This window comes from Crocodylus siamensis, chromosome 2 (assembly GCF_052110815.1).
Source record: "Crocodylus siamensis isolate JL-2025a chromosome 2, ASM5211081v1, whole genome shotgun sequence".
Taxonomy (NCBI): domain Eukaryota; kingdom Metazoa; phylum Chordata; order Crocodylia; family Crocodylidae; genus Crocodylus; species Crocodylus siamensis.
In genome coordinates this window covers 276,192,127-276,213,673 of record NC_143396.1, presented here as the reverse complement: position 1 = coordinate 276,213,673, position 21,547 = coordinate 276,192,127, and the positions used below count along the sequence as shown (strand labels likewise).

General features: G+C 46.2%; 1 protein-coding gene across 1 annotated transcript in view; it reads left to right on the top strand.

Moving 5' to 3' along the window:
* The window catches only part of LOC149872238 (exocyst complex component 3-like protein), a 47,670-nt gene that overhangs the window by 5,051 nt on the left and 21,072 nt on the right, over nt 1-21,547 (top strand). Inside the window, exons 4-6 of the mRNA XM_090034091.1 lie at nt 3,837-3,911; nt 19,448-19,548; nt 21,124-21,216. Of these exons, the coding sequence (XP_089890217.1) occupies nt 3,837-3,911; nt 19,448-19,548; nt 21,124-21,216 (269 nt within the window). The remainder of the gene's footprint in view (nt 1-3,836; nt 3,912-19,447; nt 19,549-21,123; nt 21,217-21,547) is intronic.

Sequence of the window (21,547 nt, the reverse complement as noted above, 5' to 3'; positions counted from 1 at the left end):
ATGCCCAGGTTACAGGTAACCTAACCCCATATAATTATTGCATTGGCTGTTTCTGTAAACAAGCCAGGAACTGAAGGCCCGTGGACAATGAATAATTTGTTTCCATTTACTGGGTGAGGCCATGTTCTTCTGGCGTGTCGGCAGGGAAATGCTAGAAAGCTTACACTGCCTCACATCATCCTAGTGCTGCATGAGCTATGCTCTGGGGAAATACATTTCACCAACATAATACCAGAGGACTGATGGTACAGAGATAATGGGGAGATGAAATGCACTGCCGAAATTCTGGGAATTGTATGAGGATATTAATTGGACTATAGTCTAGCGTAGTGGCTGCCATCCCTTTCAACATGTCATTCAGACTACTGAAGCCACTGGATCTTAGTAGCAGTGGGTTTGTGGATCCTCGCACAATTCACATCCAGCCTGCTCCCAAAGCAGTTTTCCTTCCACACTAATCCAGAGGGGCTGGCACAGGCACCCCCAGTACAGCACACAGGGTCATGCAGCTGCCCATCCCTTTGCATAGTTTCTACATAAGGGTTCAGTGTGGCTGAAGGCCTTGGGATATATAAATGACCTTAGTTTCCAAAGCTGGTAGAAAGCCCTTGGAAGGATGCTGTGTTTATGTGTAGCTTACAAATGAATTAGAATTGTTTGACTGAAGCTTCAGCATGAGGGGTTTTCCACTGGCAGTGGTGAGACCAATGTCTCCAAATCCAGCATCTCTTTTTAATGCAGCTAAACCCCCAAAGCAGCAGCATTGGCATTTCCCTGACTTTGGAAAAGCTTTCACTTTCTATTCCTATTTCTCAGCTGCTCTCAAACCACACCCGCTTACAACTTGTCCTTAGTGGGATAGGGAAAATCCATTACGTACAATAAGATGAACCACAAAATGAGGAGCTTTGTAGATTCTCATATGTCCCTCAGGAATTCAGAAAGAAAAAGGTAGTCAGATCCATACTTGTGTAGGCTCCAGCTGTGGAAAGTACTTAAACTTGGGGTTGAGTCTTATTGATTTCAGTACTTAAAGGTAAGCACATGCTTGTTTGCTTTTGCAAGTCTGGACCACACGGAAAAACACATGTCTTCAGGTTCTCTTTTCTGTCTCTATTTCAGAAGTAGTGGCTAGAATTTCACCAGGCTCAGTAACCATCTGTGCATGTGTGAGTCACTACCAAACCATCACATATAATAGTCATTGTGAAATTAGCCTATTTTTCTTTTGTAAAATGATTGTATGTCAAGATACATGAACAAGCTTATGAATTCTTCTTTGAAGATAGCTTTCTCATGGTGTCTGACTGGGCTTGTAAGTCACATGGCACTCTGTTCACTCCTGAAGTGGACAACTAGAATGGCCCAAATAGAAGAATAGTCTTAATGAATAAAGAATATTCTCCTGAACACCCTCATCTGCTGTGATGAGGATTGTCCTTTATTTCTGCACATTTAAAACTGCTTGCTTGAACATTTACTAATAGTGAGAGGTACACTTAATTCAAATAGACATTCATTGGTTGAATCCTGAACATAGTTTGCTGCATTCAGAAAAGCTCTGTTCTTCCATCTCATCTCCCTAGGATGAGCACTGGTATCACTAGCTTGAATGTGTTTGTTGCTGTGGCGGAGCACGACTGGGGTGCTCACTATTTAGTGGGGGCTGCAGCAGGCTGGAGAAGTGCCTGCATGGAGGGAGGCCTGGAGACACCCGTGAGGAGTCATTTTTAAGGGGGAAGGTGGGTGGTGGAGCACCAGCAGAGTGCATGGCCGAGCACCTTTGATGTCTGCCACTTTAAGGAAGAGAGCAGGCAGGTGCAGGCTAGCCCTGATGAGGTGGCCATTTGAAGATCTTGGCTCTCAGGGCTGATGCAGCAGTCTGCTGCCAGCAGCTGAAGGAGCAACACCACCTGGCTGCCCTGCTACTCAAGGAACATCTTGGGGGTAATGGCAGGAGCTATGGGGATGGCTGGAAGTTCCTGGCCCTGGGCATGACTGTAAACTGCGCCCTGCTGGGGATGGGTGGCTTGGTGGGACTGTCTGTGGTGGGACAGTCCCCCTAAAAGGCGAGTCTAGTTACCGCCCTGGTGAGAGGTGAGTAGGGGTGCCTGAAAACCTCAGCCCCTGCCAATAGGTGGGTTCTTAAGACTGGAGAGTAGTGGGGTTAGGCACGCCTGTGTGAGTGGCACCTGAGCCCACAGGGGTGCAAGACCCTAGAGAGTAGTGGGGCCAGGCATGCCTGTGTGAATGGCACCTGAGCCCATTGCGGTGTAAGACCCTGGAGCCTGAGAGAGGAGCAAGAGTAGAATTAAGGCCCAGAGAGGGGTGAAAGTGGAGGTCCAGGTAAGTCTTCAGATGCCTGAGGCCTGATGTGGGCCTGACGCCAAGTAGGCATCATAGAAAGAGCTGTGAGTAAGAGGGGTGAGTAATGGGTCCCAATAAGTGAACCGGTGAATTGAGTTACCCAGTGCAGGGCTAGGAGCAGTCAGCCCAGTGTTTGGCAAATTGCCCAGCCATCGTGTAGATGAAGGTTGCAGGACAGGCCCAAAAGGCTACATCAGGGATGGCCAGGCAGTGCCAAGACAAGCCTAATGGCCTATGTGGTCACTCAAAGGTGCAGGGTGGAGTGAATGTGGCCCGGTAAAGAACAAGAGTGTGAGAGGCCTGGTGAGAGCAGGCAGAGTGGTAGAGGCCCCAGTGAGAGGGGGGCAGTATGTGTGAGGCCCTGAACAAGGCAGCGTGAGAAAGGCTTAACGCTGTGCCAAGCTGGGCCCAGCCTCAGGCTGGAGCATAGCACAACTCGCGAATGTCATCTGCAAGGCATGGAACACGATAAAGGGGGTACCCTGCCCATGAACAGCAGGGTGCTTGAAGGGCAGCCTCCCACCTAATTAACATCTTAACTAATTTACAACAAGGCATGGCAGACAAGTAAGGTGGGTGGCCTTCCCGAAGACAGGTGGTGGGCTGGTACTGTGACCAGACCTGAGAGTTCGCCCTTGTCACAGTTGCCCTCTGTAGTGGAGGTCAGACATATGCAGGTACTGGTGTTCCTGTGGCTCCAGTGTCAGGAATTCATTCCAAAGTTGCATGCAGTGGTGAGGACATGGAGCTGGGGAAAACCATCAGAAACTTTGAAAGAAGTAGTTTTAAAACTTAAAAATGGGAAATCAACTCCCTTCCTCTGGTGTTGGGGATTGCCATTTAATAGCTGACCTTGCCTCTGATGGAGCACATGACCTGCTCTTTCCAGTCTCTAGCCATCTCCTCATCATGCACAGGCATGTCTTCACTGTAATGGTAGTTTGAGGTGTTGTTTCTAACCTGTCTGTCTGTCTCTCCTCTGACTTGCTATGGCTGGCCCATTTGTAGGGCTGGTAGCAATTGCAGCCTAAGCACTGCTGCTGTTGAAGCAGCAGGGACACAACTAGCTGTGCTCCTGATACAAAATTTCTGTGCAGCTTCAGTGTTTTTGTGGGGGGGTAATCACTGCCTCTAGCTAAGTTAAGCTGAGAGAGGTTAACTCAAGTGTAGAAAACTCAAGTTACCAGTGCAGTGAGGACAAGCCCATAGACTGTAGACTCCAAACACATGGTATATGTATGTGTGTGTGTGTCTATACATACACACGTGCACACAGAGAGAGAGAGAGATCAAACAGAATAATGTTCTTATGATAGTTGTATGTTGTGCAGCTTTACGTTAAAAAGGACTAGACAAGGAACAGTTAGAGACCAAAGGTCTTCCAATCCAGAGGGGTGGTGAGAGTGGTGGAAACCTGACACACAAATTACTTCTGATTTTAAACGCTTTCAATATTTTCTTTTATGCAGGAGGAAGTAAGAGAAGCACTGAAAGAAGCCATTACTCCCAGGAAAAAACTGGTCACAGACACTACAGTTGTTAAGGTAAACTGAAGGCTGAACCCAACACCTCACATTTCTTCTAGCAGACCTATTATTACATACACAATTGTGAAAATTCGGTGTGCTCCAGTTGTACAGGACCTAGGCAAAAGGTCTGCTCTGTCACACACCAGAAATCCTACTGATTCCAACTAAGTGGCCACTAGGCCTGTACGAACAGGGAAGTATTCGATTTGGATTCAGCCGATTCAGAGGACAGTGATTCGATTCAGAGATTTGGATCACTGTCCTGAATTGAGTTGGCCAAATCAGCTTTGGAAGATTCAGCGCTGATTCAGACAGATTCAGTGATTCAGATCAGTTGGGGAGAGGCAGGTACAGCTGGGTAGCTCCTCTGACTGTGCCTGCCTTTCCCTGGGTGGTGGGAGCTGTGGGAGAAGCCCCCATGACTGTCCTGCCCAGCCTTATCCCTCGCCTGGCCCCAGCCTCCTGGCATGTTTAAAAAAAAAAAAAAAGTCCCACACTCACCAGCTCTGGCAGCAGCAATTGGGTCCTCTGGGCACTCGTGGCAGAGACCCCCCATGCAATGAAGGCAGTGGGGGACAGTGGAGATCACCTCTTGCCTGCCTGGCACCCGCACAGCAGCTGTCTTATGGCATGGGTGCTGCGTGGTGCCGCAGTGCACCGTGCGCTGTCTGGGAGCTGGGGCTGCTGGGGCTGAGTGAGTAATGTACCCTCCTCCTCCACCAGTCCCAGCCCCAATCCCTCCCTCTCCCAATCCCTTCCCTTCCCTTCTCCCTCCTGCAACCCCAACAGACTTTCCAGCTGGAGGCAGCTGTCAGCTGCCTGTTTAGTCTATGGCTGAATTTCCGAATCAGCCAAAACTTTTCTGAAGTTTTTCTGAATCAATTCGGATGCTTTGAATCAATTCAGAGCTTTTACTTGGTCTCTCAATTCAATTTGGATTCAGAGATTCAGTTCCTGAATCGGGCAGAATCTCCTTTGAATTGAATTGGCTACTGAAGCTTTGCACAGCCCTAGTGGCCACTCCATAACTGAGATCAGTTTTTCCTCTTGCATATATAAAGGAAGAAAGAGATCAAGTTCCCCGTGTCTTGTATCATGAGTAATAACCTGATCTCGCTCCCCATGCTGTCACTGAGAGGTTTGGACTGAGGATCACGCTGGGAGTGCTGGAGCTACAGCTACATGAAATATAAATGTTTTTATACTATACAGCATAAGGGCATAGGGAAGATTTTCCAAGCACAGCACCTAATTGGCAATTGCTTGCATCCTGTTCCCTGCATGGTGTGTACAAGTTGAGAGCAAACTGGTCCATATGCTATTTCTGCTCTCATGGTAACGCTGCAGGTGGCAGTATGTTCCAAAACCACCACTACAGGTGATTTGCCTGGAAACATATGGAGAGCCAGTGTGAAGTGCTTTGGGAAATAATTTTGTTTTAGTCAGTGTCTTATGGTGCATTTACAGTGGGATTTTCCTCCAGTTCTCTAGAAGAAGGCAGTGTAGTTTTAACAAGCCTGCTCAGCCTAAGTTCCACGTTGCAGTGTGATGGCCGTAACTCCTGGTTAATAAGAGGGCTGGATACACCAAAGGCCTTACAAATTCTTACTGAGGTGGACCTGGAAATCATGGCATATTGCACAGTGATGTATAATTGGCAGTTAACAGCTGAGACTATTTCAGTACACGGTGTTTGTGCACTACAAAGGAGTGGTCTGAAAGGGGCAGGAGCAGAATGATAATCACAGAGCAGGCCATGCTGATTTCTGAGCTCTAAGCCAGAGGAGAGAACAAGGGCCAGTGTTTGGCTCTAAATCCTTATTGGGCCACAAATAGGCCTTGAAGTTTGGACTTGAACTAAGAGATGCTGAAATAACAAGTGACTGGGCTGAGCAGAGGGTGAAGTGTAAAGGACTGATATGCAGGAGGACTGACTAGATGAGTGATTCTCAGCCAGGGTGCCGTGAGATCCTTTTGAGAGTGCCACAGTGTGATGCACACCTAGCATTAGCACAGATAGGTGTGCAAACCTACACATGATTCACATGTTAAAGGTCTTTGCAATGGGAGAATTGCTCTAGTATTTATCTTTCATCAAGCAACAAGTAAAAACTAAGAGCTGGCATTTCTTAAAGGGAGACTGGAGTCTAATGAGGGGTGCCTTGAGTTTAACAAGGTGAAAAACCATTGGACTGGATCATAGAATCTATGAAAGCTGTAAAGCTCTAGTATGTCCTCAAGTCCTCCCAGGGGAGATGTAGCTTATACTGGCAAAATAATTCTTTTGCTCATTTTATATTTTCTAGTTCCCTGATTGAAATAAGTTATACTGACAAAGCTGCAGTTTTACTGGCGTAACTGCATTCACATTTAGTTTCTTGCCAGTTTAGCTGTTGGTTAGAGATGTGATTTTTCACAGTGCTAACTGCCAGAAATAGGCCCTCAAAACTTAAGTGTTGAGTAGGCTCAAAACTCTTTTGAATAATACGTAGTACAGACTGTCTTGTTCAATCTAAGGTTTTGGTCAGGTTCCAAACTCCGGGAGAATGTGCTTACCTGTCTGCCATCCCCACAAATTAACAAAGGTATTGTTTACTTCCTGTCCTAATGTGATGCACAGTGCTGTTGCATCCTGGCCAACTGCAGCCATATCTGGCTGAATTTCAGTGATGGTTGTCATGATAGCAACATCTAGGTGATTATGTTTGAAAGTACTTCGGATTGGATTATATTTGATGAAAAATCCTATATAAATATATGATCCTTATGCAAATATTACCTATGAAAATTTGTTGCTCATCAGCAACACTTCATGACCCCCAGCTCATGTTCTCAATGTGTTTCCTGCCTTGCCTTTTTTGAACTGAGATATTTATTGTGACTAGTCCATGGAAAATCCTACCCTGTGTGAGTCATTTGTCCCTCTGATGCTGCTAGAAGCATTAGTAAAGCATAGGATATTATTCCATATGTCTATTTTTTCCCATCTGGTCCACTTCTCCGAAAAGGTTTCATTTCCACAGAGCAACTCAGATGGTGTTAAGTTACCAACTGTTCAGTTTGATCTAAACTGAAATTGGTGTTTATCCTTCTGGTGTGAAGGAACAAAGTGCACAGCTTGGCCATCTATCTGACCAGATTTCATAGATTTCATAGACATCAGGGCTGGAAGGGACCTCGGGAGATCATCGAGTCCAGCCCCCTGCCCAAAGGGCAGGAAGTCAGCTGGGGTCATAGGATCCCAGCAAGATAAGCATCCAATTTACTCTTGAAGGTGTTCAATGTAGGTGCTTGAACCACCTCCGCTGGCAGACTGTTCCAGACCTTGGGGGCTCGGACAGTAAAGAAATTCTTCCTTATGTCCAGCCTAAAACGGTCTTGCAGGAGTTTGTGACCATTCCACCTCGTCATCCCTTGGGGCGCTCTGGTGAACAAACGTTCCCCCAGATCCTGGTGGTCACCCCTGATAAACTTATAGGTGGCCATCAAATCACCCCTGAGCCTACGCTTTTCCAGGCTAAAGAGTCCCATGGCTCTCAGCCTGTCATCGTAAGATCTGTGTTCCTGACCTCTGATCACGCGCGTGGCTCTCCTCTGGACTCTCTCAAGCTTCTCCACATCCTTTTTGAATTGTGGAGCCCAAAACTGGACGCAGTACTCCAGCTGCAGCCTCACCAAGGCCGAGTACAAGGGGAGAATGACGTCCCAGGATTTGCTCGAGAAGCATCTATGGATGCAAGCCAGCATTTTGGTCGCTTTACTAGCCGCAGCATCGCATTGGAGGCTCGTGTTCATCTTGTGGTCAATGATGACCCCCAAGTCTCTTTCTTCTGTAGTGCTATCCAACGTAGCACTGCTGAGCCTATAAGGAAGCTGCAGGTTTTTCCTCCCAAGGTGGAGAACCTTGCATTTATCGGTGTTAAACACCATGAGGTTCTCGTCTGTCCATTTGCTGAGCTTGTCCAGGTCAGCCTGGATCACCCGCCTATCTTCTGGCGTGGATGCTTTGCCCCAAAGTTTGGTGTCATCGGCGAACTTGGCCAGTCCACTCCTGACTCCAATGTCCACATCGTTAATGAAGATATTGAACAGTATGGGTCCCAGGACAGAGCCTTGAGGGACCCCACTGGTCACAGGGCACCACGATGACTGACTGCCATCGATTACAACACTCTGGGTCCGACCACGGAGCCAATTTCCCAGCCAGCAGATCGTGGTGGAGCCAAGGCCACAACTGGCCAGTTTGGCCAAGAGGTGATCATGGGATACCAGATCAACAGCTTTTTTGAAGTCAAGATATATGACATCAATCTCTTCTCCCTTGTTCAGGTGATAGGTCACCTGGTCATAGAAGGAAATGAGATTGGTCAAACAAGACCTACCCGCAACAAACCTGTGCTGGCTGTCCCTTAGGATGTTAGCCTGGGCCAGTCCCTCAAGGATGGCCTCCTTAATAAACTTTTCTAAGATCTTCCCCAGGATAGAAGTCAGGCTAATGGGCCTGTAGTTAGCCGGATCCACTCTCCTCCCTTTCTTGAAGATCGGCACCACATTGGCCTTCTTCCAGTCTTCGGGCACTACACCAGAGCGCCAGGAGTTTTCAAAGATCCGTGCCAGGGGCTGGGCTATGACGCTCGCCAGCTCCTTGAGTACCCTGGGGTGCAGATTGTCAGGGCCGGCTGACTTGAAGGTCTCCAGCTTCTCAAGGTGTTCCTTCACGAGGTCAGCATTGATGGAGGGTAGGGGATCCCCATCACCCGGATCTCCCTGTCCCATAGCAGGCATGGGCGTCCCATGGGACTGATGAAAGACTGACGCAAAGTACCTATTTAATAGGTTGGCTTTTTCCTGGGTGTCAGTTGTCAGTTGCCCCATCTGGTTTAGCAGGGGTGCAACATTGCCCTTGCTTTTCCTCCGGCTCCCCACATATCAGATAAGCTTGACCAGACTGTGGTGACCCTGACAGTTTAGGCCAGACCCATTGCTGACTGCCACCATCATGAAATGCATGCATGTTTAGAGCTAGCATTTTGAAAGGGTGGGGCAGGGTGCAGATGATGAGGTGCATCATCGCATGTAAAAATAACACATTTTTCTCCAGTTAACTAGAAGCTATACACTAGGGCCAGATTATTCAGCTTAAGACTGAAGCAAAAAACAAATACAAGTTCATTGCAATGAGTTTGAAACAATCTGCAGGACTGAAATAGGATTACTAGGAGCTGCTAACAGACAGCAGAATTGCAGAACAAAGGATAACTTGGTTGGTAGAACACCAAGACCATTATAAAAGAGAGGGCTGTGGAATGAAGAGTTTAGAAGGGATCAGGTACATAATAATGAGCCATGAAGTCAAGTGACTCCCTCAGTGCTGCCTGACTAGAAGTGCTGTTGCCACTTCTAGGCAGATGGTTTTAAGCCCTGAGTGGAGTAGTGTAACAAGGACCCTAGGACTTCTGGTACTTTGAGGGAGAAACAGCAACAGAGGAGCCTCAGGTGAGGATGGCTGTTCATTATGAGCAGCTCCCCTGGGATTTATAGGCTATGAGTGCCTATTGCAGGGCTGGCTGCTCTGCAATAGTGTAACAGCGTAGATCCCTGCATAGGAAGCAGGACACTGCTACAGCAGTTTGGCAGAAGCAGTAAACTGCTCTGGAACCCTAGAAATAAGCCAACAAGCCTAAGTAGAAAATACCTGTAGGTAGCTGGGGAGGGCAGGGTCTATGCAGCACATAAGCCAAGGGCCTGATTCAGGATGGTCAGTTTAGCCCTGGAGCCTGAAAGGGGAAGAGCTGTCCAGAGAGATGGCCGTGACTGAGATTTGGCTATACCTGAGAATAACGAGAAAGGAGCTGAGGTTCTGGCAGGGGATGAGTAGGGGTTTTGGTATACAGCCAGTAAGCTAAGAGTTTAGTTATAGCCAAAGGGCTTATGCCTTTTGTTTAAATGTTAACCAACAGTTTGGGTTGGGACTATCAGGGGTAAGAGAAGATCCCAGTAGAGGCAGAGAGGCATTTAGAGGCTTGAGCCTGCTAAGGTGCAAGAAATAAGCTGCAGTGTAGTCCAAGAGGGTGAGAACTGGGGCCGAGAGACCAGAGATGGAGGGAAAGAGACAGGCACAGGGTGCCTTAGAGTGGCAGAACTGGGGCCAAAGGCCAAGCACCTGAGAGAGACAGTGATAGGGTCAGGGACTCAATGTCCAAGAAGGCAAGAGACAGATCAGGGGCCCAGTGCCCAAGAAGGGCAGGACAAGAAGACCTAAAGGTATGAAGAGACATGACACTGGACTCAGGCCAAAAGCCTACTGAAATGATTGATTGGAAACACCTGTGAGGCATGGGCATAGCTGTAGGGGAGGTTTGAGTCTATGAATAGCTCATTAGGTAATGAGTGCCTTGAGGGCATGGACAAGCGAGATATGCCCACCTAATATCAGTACTAGATAGGGATCAGCGGAGTCTGAGAAGGACCCACTTGCATGGGGACAGACCAAGGCTTGCTCTAGGATCCTTAGGCAGTCTCTCTTTCAAAATACAATTAAACCAATTAAAAAAATTAGATGTACTGTATACAAGTCAGCAGGACAGGATAGTCTTCATTCAAGAATGCTGAAGGAAATGACCAAAGTCATTGTGGAACCTCCGGCAAAACTCTTCCACAACTTGTGGCACTTTGGAGAAGTCCCTGAGGACTGGAAGAGGGCTAATGTTGTGCCCATCCACAAGAAGGGCAGGAGGGCGGACCCAGGTAACTGTTAGGATTGTGCGAAGCTTCAGGTGCTGATTTGATTTGGAGGAGATTTGGCTCAATTTGGTGGCCAAATCAACCAATCCAAATCAAATCAGGGGACCAGTTAAAGGTCCGAATCAATCTGAATAGAGCTAAATCAAGAATTCAAATTCCAACTATCTGACTCATGCAATTTAGCTGCTTCTTTCCGAATATGTTTACTTAAAACCTGGATTTCTTTTGAATTTTCGGGAATATAAGTACAGCATTCTTTACCTATTAAAGCACAGACTCCTCCTTTGCTGGCTAGTATATAATCTAACGCAAGTTGGTTTTGCAATGTCATTTGCCTTATTTCCTTCATTTCTGTATTTATTTTATCAAAACTATCAGCAGTAGCATTAGCAATCTTTTCCAGAGATGCTGCAACTTTTTTTATCTCGGACATAGCTAAGCCTGTTCCGTAGCTGGGGAGCATTATGCCCCAAAATCTTTGATTTTCTGTAATTCCACGAACATTGCGAATTCTTCCTTTAGGTAAGCGAGATCTCATAGTAAAGGCAGGATATGCTGCGGCGACATAGCACGTTCCTCTCCAACTGGAGGGAAAATTTTTATAGGCTTTATCTCCACACACAAAATAGTGACCAACTAATGCAGTATATCCACCTGTATTACAGCGTGGGGACATCATCCATTGTGAATAACAGCCTGAAAATTGACCTGCAGGGGAGTAGTTAGATATCCAGGAATCATTAGAAAACCAAGCACCATTTATCTTAAATTCTACCTCGCACTTACTGACTCCTACTGCAACACGAGATCCATTCCAGGTCCAACAGAACTTCCCAGGGGTGGCATATGCTAATCGCACACAGTCAGGCCGGTTGCAACTTACATTCTGCCAGGTTTCGTTCCCATGAAAATTTGAATAGTAAGGGGCTAACATCTGAGTTGCATTCAAGGGTACCAGTATCATGGGTATTCCTCCGGTAGAATAGATAGGGACATGACTATCCAACAACGAGAGACATTTAAATCTATTCCAATTTGATTGACTAAAGACAAGAACACATTTTCATTAAATGATCTTCTTTGTTGGTGTGGAAGTGTAGTTTGGTTTACAGAGTTTCTTATAACTGATGAGTCAAGTTCATATAAGATGGCCCAAAAAGAAATACTGAGAACTACCCAAATCACGACTAACCAACTCCACTTCGGGAACCAGGAACTAGGTAGAGGCCTTTTCCAGTCCCCAAGGGCATAGTGGTGTCGTTGGTTAGAATTTCATGTGGGCTAAGCCCAGTCTTTTGGTTGGCAGTAGATCTCATACTCATAAGGGCTATGGGAAGTGTATCTGGCTATTTTAGGTGAGTCTCAGCACAAATTTTGGCCAGTTTATTTTTCAGAATACCATTTTGGTGTTCTACTCTGTTGGATCTGCAGGACTTTACAGATTTCTTTCATTATCTGTCCAGTAAAATGAGTTCCTCTATCAGAGTTTAGGGATAAAGGAATACCAAACCTTGGAATAAAGTCTCAGAGCAACTTTTTGCTTACAGTGATGGTGTCCGCTTTTGCACATGGGTAGGCTTCTACCCATCCAGAAAACATACGTACAATAACAAGAACATATGCATAAGAACAACATTTCTGCATTTGAATAAAATCTAATTGTAAGTTTACAAACGGTCCCCAAGGTGGGGGATGTGCTGCCTTCTTTGTTTTTACAGGCTTTCCCAAATTATGGGCTTGGCAAATAGGACAGGTGTGGCAGTACTGTTGAGCCACAGATGGAAAAGTTGGAGCAAACCAATCAAGCTTAACAGCTTCTATCATCCCCCCTTTGCTCACATGTGCCATGCCATGGTGGATGCGAGCAAGATGAGGAAGAAGGACCACTGGGGCAACTAGGCGGCCGTCCGTGGAGCGCCACAAATGGTCAGGGTGTAACAAACACCCAGCCAGTCTCCATGTATGTTCCTCTGGTTCTGGAGCCTGATCTTGGAGGAGGGCAACGTTGTGAAGACTTGCCAATGGAGACTGGTCAGCTGGAATAGACAAAAACACGGGCGTAGCCTGAGGAGTGGAAATAGCCGCAGCTTTGGCAGCAGAATCTGCCAGAGCATTCCCACGTGTAACATCATCATAAGGTTTCTGTTTTGCTTGGCATTTAATAATAGCAATAGCAGAAGGTAATTGTAAAGCATTCAACAAGTCATTTACGTATGGAGCATTACTAATCTTGGCACCTCCTGAAGAGAGGAAGCCTCTTTGTTTCCAGAGTTGACCATTATCGTGTACAATACCAAAAGCATAGTGAGAAACAGTATAAATATTAACAGAGGCACCAGAGGCTAGGGTGCAAGCCCTGGTGAGGGCCACAAGCTTGGCAACTTGAGCTGAATACACATTAGGTAAGTGATGGCTTCTATAACATTATATTGGGAACATACTGCATATCCTGCAACAAGGGAACCTTTTGAGTTTTTTTTGACATGACCCATCAACATAGAATACTAGATCTGGGTTTTTGTTTTTTTGTTCTTTTACAGGAAGAATAGGCGTATTACAAGGGCTCTGCGTCGGGACAATGCTTTAAAAGGGCAGTTATAACAGGGCGGATCCCTTCTTCAGCTTCTGGACGGAAAGGGTATTGAGCAACTTTGGGTAAAGACTTAGCTGGGTTTAATCTAATTTTTACAGGCTGGGCAGTATGGATTTGTTCTACTTCATTAGCATGATGGGACCAGAGAAACAGAGGGACAGCTTTTATGATTTCTTCTTGCAACGCAGAAAGATCAGGGAACTCAGGCTCAGGAGATGAACTGGCAAGTGGCAAGTACTGCTATCTTGTTATCACTGGGGACATCTAAATAAACACCATTAGGAGAGCAATAGATAGTACAGCTGAGTTTGCAAAGCAAATCTCTGCCTAACAAATTAACAGGAGAACAAGGACTAAGGAGAAAGGCATGTTGATCAGAAACAGGACCAAGAGAGACATGTAATGGTTGGGAAACAGGATGAGGAATGATTTGATTTGAAATTCCCACAGCGTTTACAACAGCAGAGGAGAGGGGAGTTGTGGAAAATTCTTTAGCTTGAAGAGTAGAGCCGCTTGCACCGGTGTCTACTAAACATTTTGTAGAGATGCCATTTATCATGCAGGAAACGAAGGGATCATCTTGATTAAGTGGGAGAAGCAGGCTGTGATGATGTTACTATTTCTCAGGCTGGCCTAACAGGAGGCTCCCTGATTTGGGACGGAGAATTGAGTAAGAGGAGGTGGTGGCAGGTTAAACGTCATCTCCGGCTGGCCAGGCCGGTGAGGACATTGAGCCTTCTGTCCTGGTTGGGCACAATAATGACAACTGCCATTATTTTGGGACTGAAATCCTCCTTGTCCCATCCCACGACCACGTCCCCTGCCTCTGAACTGTCCTTGATGGAAACCTCGGCTTCTGCCCCTGCCTAAAGTCTGTAATTGCAATGACATTAACTTAGTTTCTGTGGATTCTTTTTTCTTTTCCTGGCAGGTTGTACGATGATTTGCAGTGGTGACTAGTTCTGCAAGTGGCTTAGTCTGCCAACCTACAGCAATTGTGCACAACTGTTCCTGGACTTTAGAAAGAAGTCCATGGACAAAAGTGGAAGCAACTGCTTCTGGGGCAGTTTCAGCTGCATTTTCAATACCAGAATGTCTTTCAAATACTAGTTTCAAGCGGTCCATGTAGTCTGCTGGGGATTCTCCTTTATTTTGGTTACAGTTATGTATTTTGGCCCAGTCAGTTTTCCTGGGGCAAATTTTAAGCACAGCCTCAATTCCGGGGTCTTGAGTAGGCGAAGTAGCCTGTGCGATGAGGCAGTTACAGACTTCAGAGGGCAGAACAGTTCTCATTAATTGGTTCAAATCTGCCTATGTTGGATCATAACAATGGATTACAGTTTCCAATTCATCTTTAAATTTCTAGGGTTCCTCCCTGATGTTGGGAAATTGTTTAACAAGGTTGAGATCTCCTGGGGTCCAGGGGACAGGGACTGTTATTGTAGTTTCCCCATTTGGACCTTGCCCTGGAACTTGGCGTAAAGGCATAAGCTGAGCCTTTTTAAAGAAGGGGCTGGACCATACTGGGTACCAGACCTTAAACAAGATGAGGGGGTTGAGTTTTCAGGAGACAGACGCCATGTCTTCGGTGGACATGGGCATGCCCCGGGGGCAGGTGACGGTTGTTGAGTGATAGATTCCTGGTGAGGTGGGTTAATCTTGCTGGAAGTGTCTATTTGGTTACTTTGGACTTCTTTTTTTTTTTTTTTTAGGTTCAGATTGTGCCTAGGACTGATATGGGGGTGGCACATTAAGAAAATCAATTATATCTTCTACAGATTCATTCTTAGTTACTTGTGGATAAAGTTGTTTTGGTGCGGATGGTACTGTTGAAGGGGGGCCCCCTTTTGGTGCACCTTCTGTTTTAATTCTTTTATCTGAGATTTCAGTTTCTCTTAGGAGTCTTTAAGACTCCAAACTTGATTTTTAATTTATTTATTTATTTTTTTTTACATCTTTTGGAAGCTTCTTTATACTAATCAAAAAATGTGTCCCACTGAGTCTGTGGTATATTACTACCTCTTAACTCAAGGTCTCTGCGGAGATGAACAATTTCACTTGCATCAAATGTTCCCTCCAGGGGAAACTGCTGGTTAAAATCATCTCTGGTATACCAGTTCCATTTGTCTAGAAACTTACAACTTTTATGGCCATAGTGCGTGTACATGTACAATGCTGGAGTCCCTTTTGGCAGAGCCGGTACATCTTTTAGACTCTCCGCTCCCCATATCTTTAAACTCAATTCACACAGGTCTTTCATACAGGAATGGCTTATTCAGGGTGTCTGGTCGGTTGTGAGATTTGCTAGTGGCACAGAGATGCTGTGGCTAATGTCCAAAGACAAGACTCCACTGCAATAACAGCACACAATGCAGTTACTCATAGTTAGACATGGCTCATTATGAGGGTGGGGAAAGGGTAAGCGTGTCCACTGGGTCACGAGGTTCTAGTTGGGCCCCCTTCCATTCAAAACTGCCCTTCTGGACAGCCCTGGGGTGGCTGAACCCAACCTTCGTCTCAGACCTGGTCAGTGGCTCATATTTCTCAATTCATACTCTCAGTTCACACAAGGGGATTTCTGCATTGAGGCATGAGGTTCAAGAGCATTTGTTTAGTCTCAGCCTTGGTCAATGCTTATTGTGGAAAACACTCGCACTCTAAGAGTTTCCACCTTGCACCCTTGCTTTCGAAGAGCACACAGAACAAATCTGTTGTCTCCGGGGCGGCTGCACAAGGTTTCTACTTCTGGCCTCAGAGAGACCTCCTAGTTCTTTACAGAACTTAACTCAATTCACACGGGGAAATACTTTAATTGACAATAGCAACACAGAGTCCTTAACCTTGACTCTTTCTACTCACAGTTACTACTTGCACAGTGGGTCTGACAGTTCTGGCAGAAAAAAAAGTTCGGATAGGGTGAGCCTCAAGCAGTGAATCAGGAAGACACAGAGACAGCCTCTCACTGAAAAGTCCCAATAGAGATTTCAAAAGGTCTCTTACCTTGGTTTGGTGCCAGGGCTTCAGTGAAGAGATGTCTGTGTCCCAACTGATCACTCTGGGCGTCTCTATCTGAGTCATGGCACCAAATTGTGGAAGAAATCAAACTTCGCATTGTGGTTGAATCAGAACTGACAGAGCCAGCTTTTCTTTATTGAGGGCCATACTGTGATCACAGGGAGGATTCCATACAGCAAGGGGAAGCACCCACTTGTCTATTTCAAAGGATTTCTCAGACTCTCTAAGTTTGCAAGCGTATTTATACTTAAGACAGAGAAAGAGATAAAAAAATATGACCTTGGAGAAACAAAACAATAGTAAATTACACAGAAATTTAGGAAGTTTACATAAACAAACTATCTATGCACAGGGCAAGATATCAAGATAACCTAAGGATAACCCAAGACATGCAGGATCTCAAAACACATAAGTGAATTAAGCAGTATCAGCACTTCTGGTCTTTGTCTGTTTTTCTAGTCAAGCCAATTACTCCTATAGTGAGGGGAGGGGACCATGGGGGGACCCCTGCAAGGCTCCATCTCCTGCCTGCTCCCCCAAGAGCCCCCCTGATCCCCGCTCGCTCTCCCAGCACCCCCATGGCTGCCCTGCCCAGCCCAGATCCCAGGTGTTTAAAAAAAAAAAAGCCCCCACTCACCGGCTGCTGCCAGGCAGAGGGGCAATCCCCGCTGCACCACACTGCACGGGGGGCTCTGCCACAACCCCTCGACCCCTGCCCACTCTCCCAGCCCCACCCCCATGGGTGCCGTGCCCAGGCCCAGCCCTTTAAAAAAAACAAACAAAAAACTACAAACTCACCAGCTCCTGCAGCAGCCTCAGGGCTTCTGGGGACTTGTGGCAGAGCACCTTTATGCCCCCATAGGCAGGAGCTGGTAAGTTGGGCCTTTTTATATAAGGGCTGGGAGCTGGGGCAGGTAGGGCAGCCATGGGGGGGTGGTCTGGGAGAGTTGGGGGGGACTCAGGGGGCTTGTAGCAGAGCTCCCCCATGTGGTGTGGTGCAGTGGGGGGAATCAGGGATTGCTTCCCCCCCGCCCGGCAGCAGCTGCTGAGTGGGATTTTCTTTTAAAGAGCTGAGAGCTGGGGCCAGGCAGGGCTCGGAGAGATGGTGGGGGATGGGCCTGTGTGATTCAGAGATTTGGCTGATTTGGCAGCAGCCGAATCTCTGAATCGGATTCAGCCAAATCAATTCGGGACAGTGATTCAAAACACTGATTCGAATCAGTGTCCCCCGAATTGGCCAAATCTGAAGTGAATACTAGCCACTTTGCACAGGCCTAGTAACTATAGGCCAATCAGCCTAACTTCCATCCTAGGGAAAATCCTACAAAAATTCATCAAGGAGTCTATCTGTGATGAGCCTGCAGAAGGTAAGATTCTGAATGACAGTCAGCATGGCTTCATCATGGACAGGTCCTGCCTTACCAACCTCATCTCCTTTTATGACCAGGTAACTCACCACGTGAACATGAGAGAGCAGGTTGACACTGTACATTTCGACTTCCAAAAGGCCTTTGATCTAGTATCCCACAACGTCCTCTACGAGAAAATTGGAGGATTGTGGGCTTAACTTCAAGACAGTCACGTAAGTGAGAAACTGGTTGTGGGATAGGACCCAGAAAGTCATAGTGAAAGGATCTGCGTCATCCTGGTGAGAAGTGGGCAGCGGTGTCCTGCAGGGGTCAGTGCTTGGGGCAGCACTTTTCAACATCTTTATTAACGATTTGGATGTGGGGGTGAAGAGCTCACTGGCCAAGTTCATGGACGACACCAAGTTATTGGGGAGTATGGTCACACTTGAAGATAGGCTACAGATACAGGTGAACCTAGACAGGCTGGGAAGTCAGAACCTGATAAAGTTCAATGTCGAGAAATGCAAAGTGCTCCACCTCAGGATGAGGAACCCCCAACACACCTACAGGCTTGGTGGCACGAAACTGACTAGCACCACAAATGAAAGGGACTTGGGGGTAATAATAGACCACAGTATGAATATGAGCCGGCAGTGTGATGCTTGTAGCCAGTAGGGCAAATAATACTCTGGTGTGCATCAGTCGATACATCTCCAGCAAAATCAAGGAGGTGATTCTTCTGCTCTACTTGGCACTGGTGAGACCGCAGCTGGAGCACTACATCCAGTTCTGGGCACCACACTTTAACAAGGATGTGGACAAGCTTGAGAGAGTCCAAAGAAGAGCCACCCATATGATCAGAGTCTTAAAAGGCAAACCATAGAAGAAAGGCTGAGGAGTTTCAAAGCCACCAGGGGGCATCATGGCTGCCCCTGCGACAGGCTGTTGCAAGCAGGAATCAAAGGGAGGTGCCAAGTGCACCCCCGGATCCATCCCTGAATGCATACCTTGCCTCGTGCTCACAGGTGGCTTTTTCCTATAGGCTTATGTTCAAAATACTTATTTACAAGGTCGTGTGAAAGTTACTACTGGATTCCACAGCAATAAAGATATATTTCCCCAAATGTCGGGTCACAAGGTCAAGTGCTGTTAGTGAGGAACAAGGGTATGAACTGATACTGCCATTTTTATTCACCTCACATAGCACCTGATGTCACAAGGAGCTCCCGGCAATTCAATGGAGGTATCTGTAGAGTTTGATACAGCGCACTCTGCCCAGGTGCCTCTGCTTGGGATGGAGAATGGGCTCTGCACTTCCCCAAAGCATGCACTTATACACATGATTAATGTTTCTAAGGGACACAACAATATTAGGGCTGTAGTATTAGAAACCCTGAAACTAATCACTTCCCTTCTTTCCATGGCTTCTAATAACAGCCCTCTGATAGCTGCTTCCCTTTTGCTGTTTTTGGAGCAGCTGAAGGGAGTACAATTAGCTTCAAGTAGACAGTTGCTGGGACAGCTAGTATGCAGTGCATCAGAGTACAGTTAAGTTACAAACTGGAGCTGAAATATGCTAAGTACTTAACCAAAATGCAAATAACCTGTTTCTTCCAAGGTAAGCAATAAGCAACACATTGGGACTGGAACTGTATTACACAGCTCAGCAAATTTATACACTTGTCTGGTTTACAGGTAAGTGGAGGATACTGTGCTATTAGCAAGAAATAAATCATCCCGAAAGAAAGTAGAGGGACTTTCTTCAAGGTGAAGGAAGTGTACCTGTTCACATGCATCTAATGAATTATAATGACTTCAGACTGTTCAACTGCTCCTTTTGTAATTAACAGATATTGACAGAAGGGACAGAAGCTGTCCGGCATATCAGTGAGAGACTGAGGGAGAGAGTGGAAGTGGCATGTCTGGAGGGATTTCGGCAGTTTCTGTGTAGGTAAGGGACCTGTCCTCTTCTGTGTTCTTGCCTCTGGTAAGAGGAAGAAGAAGAAGAAATGCTAGGGAAAAGAAAGGTGACTCATTGTTTGAACTCATCATCAGATCCCCATTCCTTTTCACAGCAGGGTCCCATCAAGCCACAGAGATTAGCTCTGCTGCGGTGTGCCGATTTTAAATATTTGTTTCTTAGACTAAGAAGTTTCTTCACGTTCCTTGGATTGTGCAACTATGTGGGTGAGCATATATTTCGGGGAAGGTTAGATTCCCAGAAATGATACTGAAGGATGCTTTACGCAGTGCTACTGTCTGGGCCTTGACTTCACTGGGTTTTGCATCTGGCACTGAAGGAGAGTTTCAGGGGACATTTATAGATGTGCTCCAGGAGGTGGGTGGGGGAGGAGAGCCCTTTCAATAGTGCAGCGCTGAGAGATGTGCTAATTAAAAGCACCTGGAGTGTCCCATGTATCAGCAACTCCACTACTGAAAAATGGCAGCAGGGCACTGTGTGAACTAAAGCTCATCGAACAAGGTTTTGTTTAATAGCCTCACTGCTATTTTTCAGCACAGGGACGCTGACACATTTGACTCTGGAGTCTGCTGAAGCATGATAATTACCACACTCCAGCAGAATTGATTGATTGAGTCTGCTCCACTGTAATTACAGCGTGTTGGAGCAGCCCCTCTGCACATGTATAGGTGCTCAGGAAGACTGTCTTTAAACTGATTTTCCTGACCACTCAGCAGGAGAGGCTCCTTTTTCCTGGTTACTAAAAACATGGGATGAGACCTCCTGTATCTCTTACCTCTTCCAGTGGGAAACTGGGTCCTTGTCCTTCCTTTCTGCCAGTTGCAGAGGCAGGAGGTCTTATCCTTCATGCTTCTTAGAAAAGAGAGTTTGTTCTATGCTCTGCCCTCCCCCCTGCTACCCACTGGAATTTCTTATGGCTCCTTCTTTTCTCTTTTTTTCCCTTGTGGGGAACTCATTCTGTATATCCCATATAGCAAGGCCTGATTCTTTACTAGTTATAGGAAAAACATTTTTGAAAGAGCATGATTTTTTTTGTGTCCGTCCCTTTCCCTATGAATCAACAGAGGGCAAGAACAAAATGAAAGACTGAGCTGTCTAGCTCTGTTGTATGCGAGCCACTTCATGACCGAAGCTGTTGACAGATTTCACTGGTAACTCAGGCACACTGAGGTTTTCAGCAGTGCTTTTAGCTTCTGGAGTAATTCCCTTTTCCTTGGCTACTTATAAGAAGGAAGTATTTAGAAAAATAAACAGAAAATTCTCCAACAATCAAGATCTCATAAAGCCTAAACTGTGTGAGCTCACAGGATTATCATGATAAAACATGTCCTACCTTCCTACCTGGTCAGGGCTGGGCCTGGTATCTTTGACTGTTCCAGGAATTGTTTGGTACAGTAAGCCTGTACTATAAATTCATAAGTAATAGAAAAGATTTGCTCCATTTTTCTGCTCTGCTAACACACTCTGCAATGCTGTCTGAAATATTATGCAGCACATCATTAAAAACCAGTGTCCTTATTACATTTTTTTTTGTTGGTATCCCAGTTATGAAAATGAAGAAAGGAGCCTTCACCAACCTGACAGGCCTTCTGAGAGCTGCTCCAAGCTGCAAGTATTTGAGAACTGCATTGTTCTCAGGTTAGAAAATAGACCTTGGGGACCTGGGTAGTGAATTGCCCACTGTATCGACCTCTGCTGCTTTCCCGCAAAGTCACTCAGAGCTTTGCCTCTGACTGGATCAGATCATGTGATCCCAAAACTGCAAAGCGCGTGACTAATTTTATTCATGTGAATTATCCTGTTAAGCCAAAGAGACTACTCCTAGGCTGAAGGTTAGCGAACACCCCACAGTTGGCCTTTTTATTAAAAAGAACAGGAAACAACAAAGTCTGAAAGGAAAGCGGAGGCTGTCTGCACCATAACACTCATTTTAGTAGTGCCCTTGGCAACAGGGAAAAACAAGACCCCA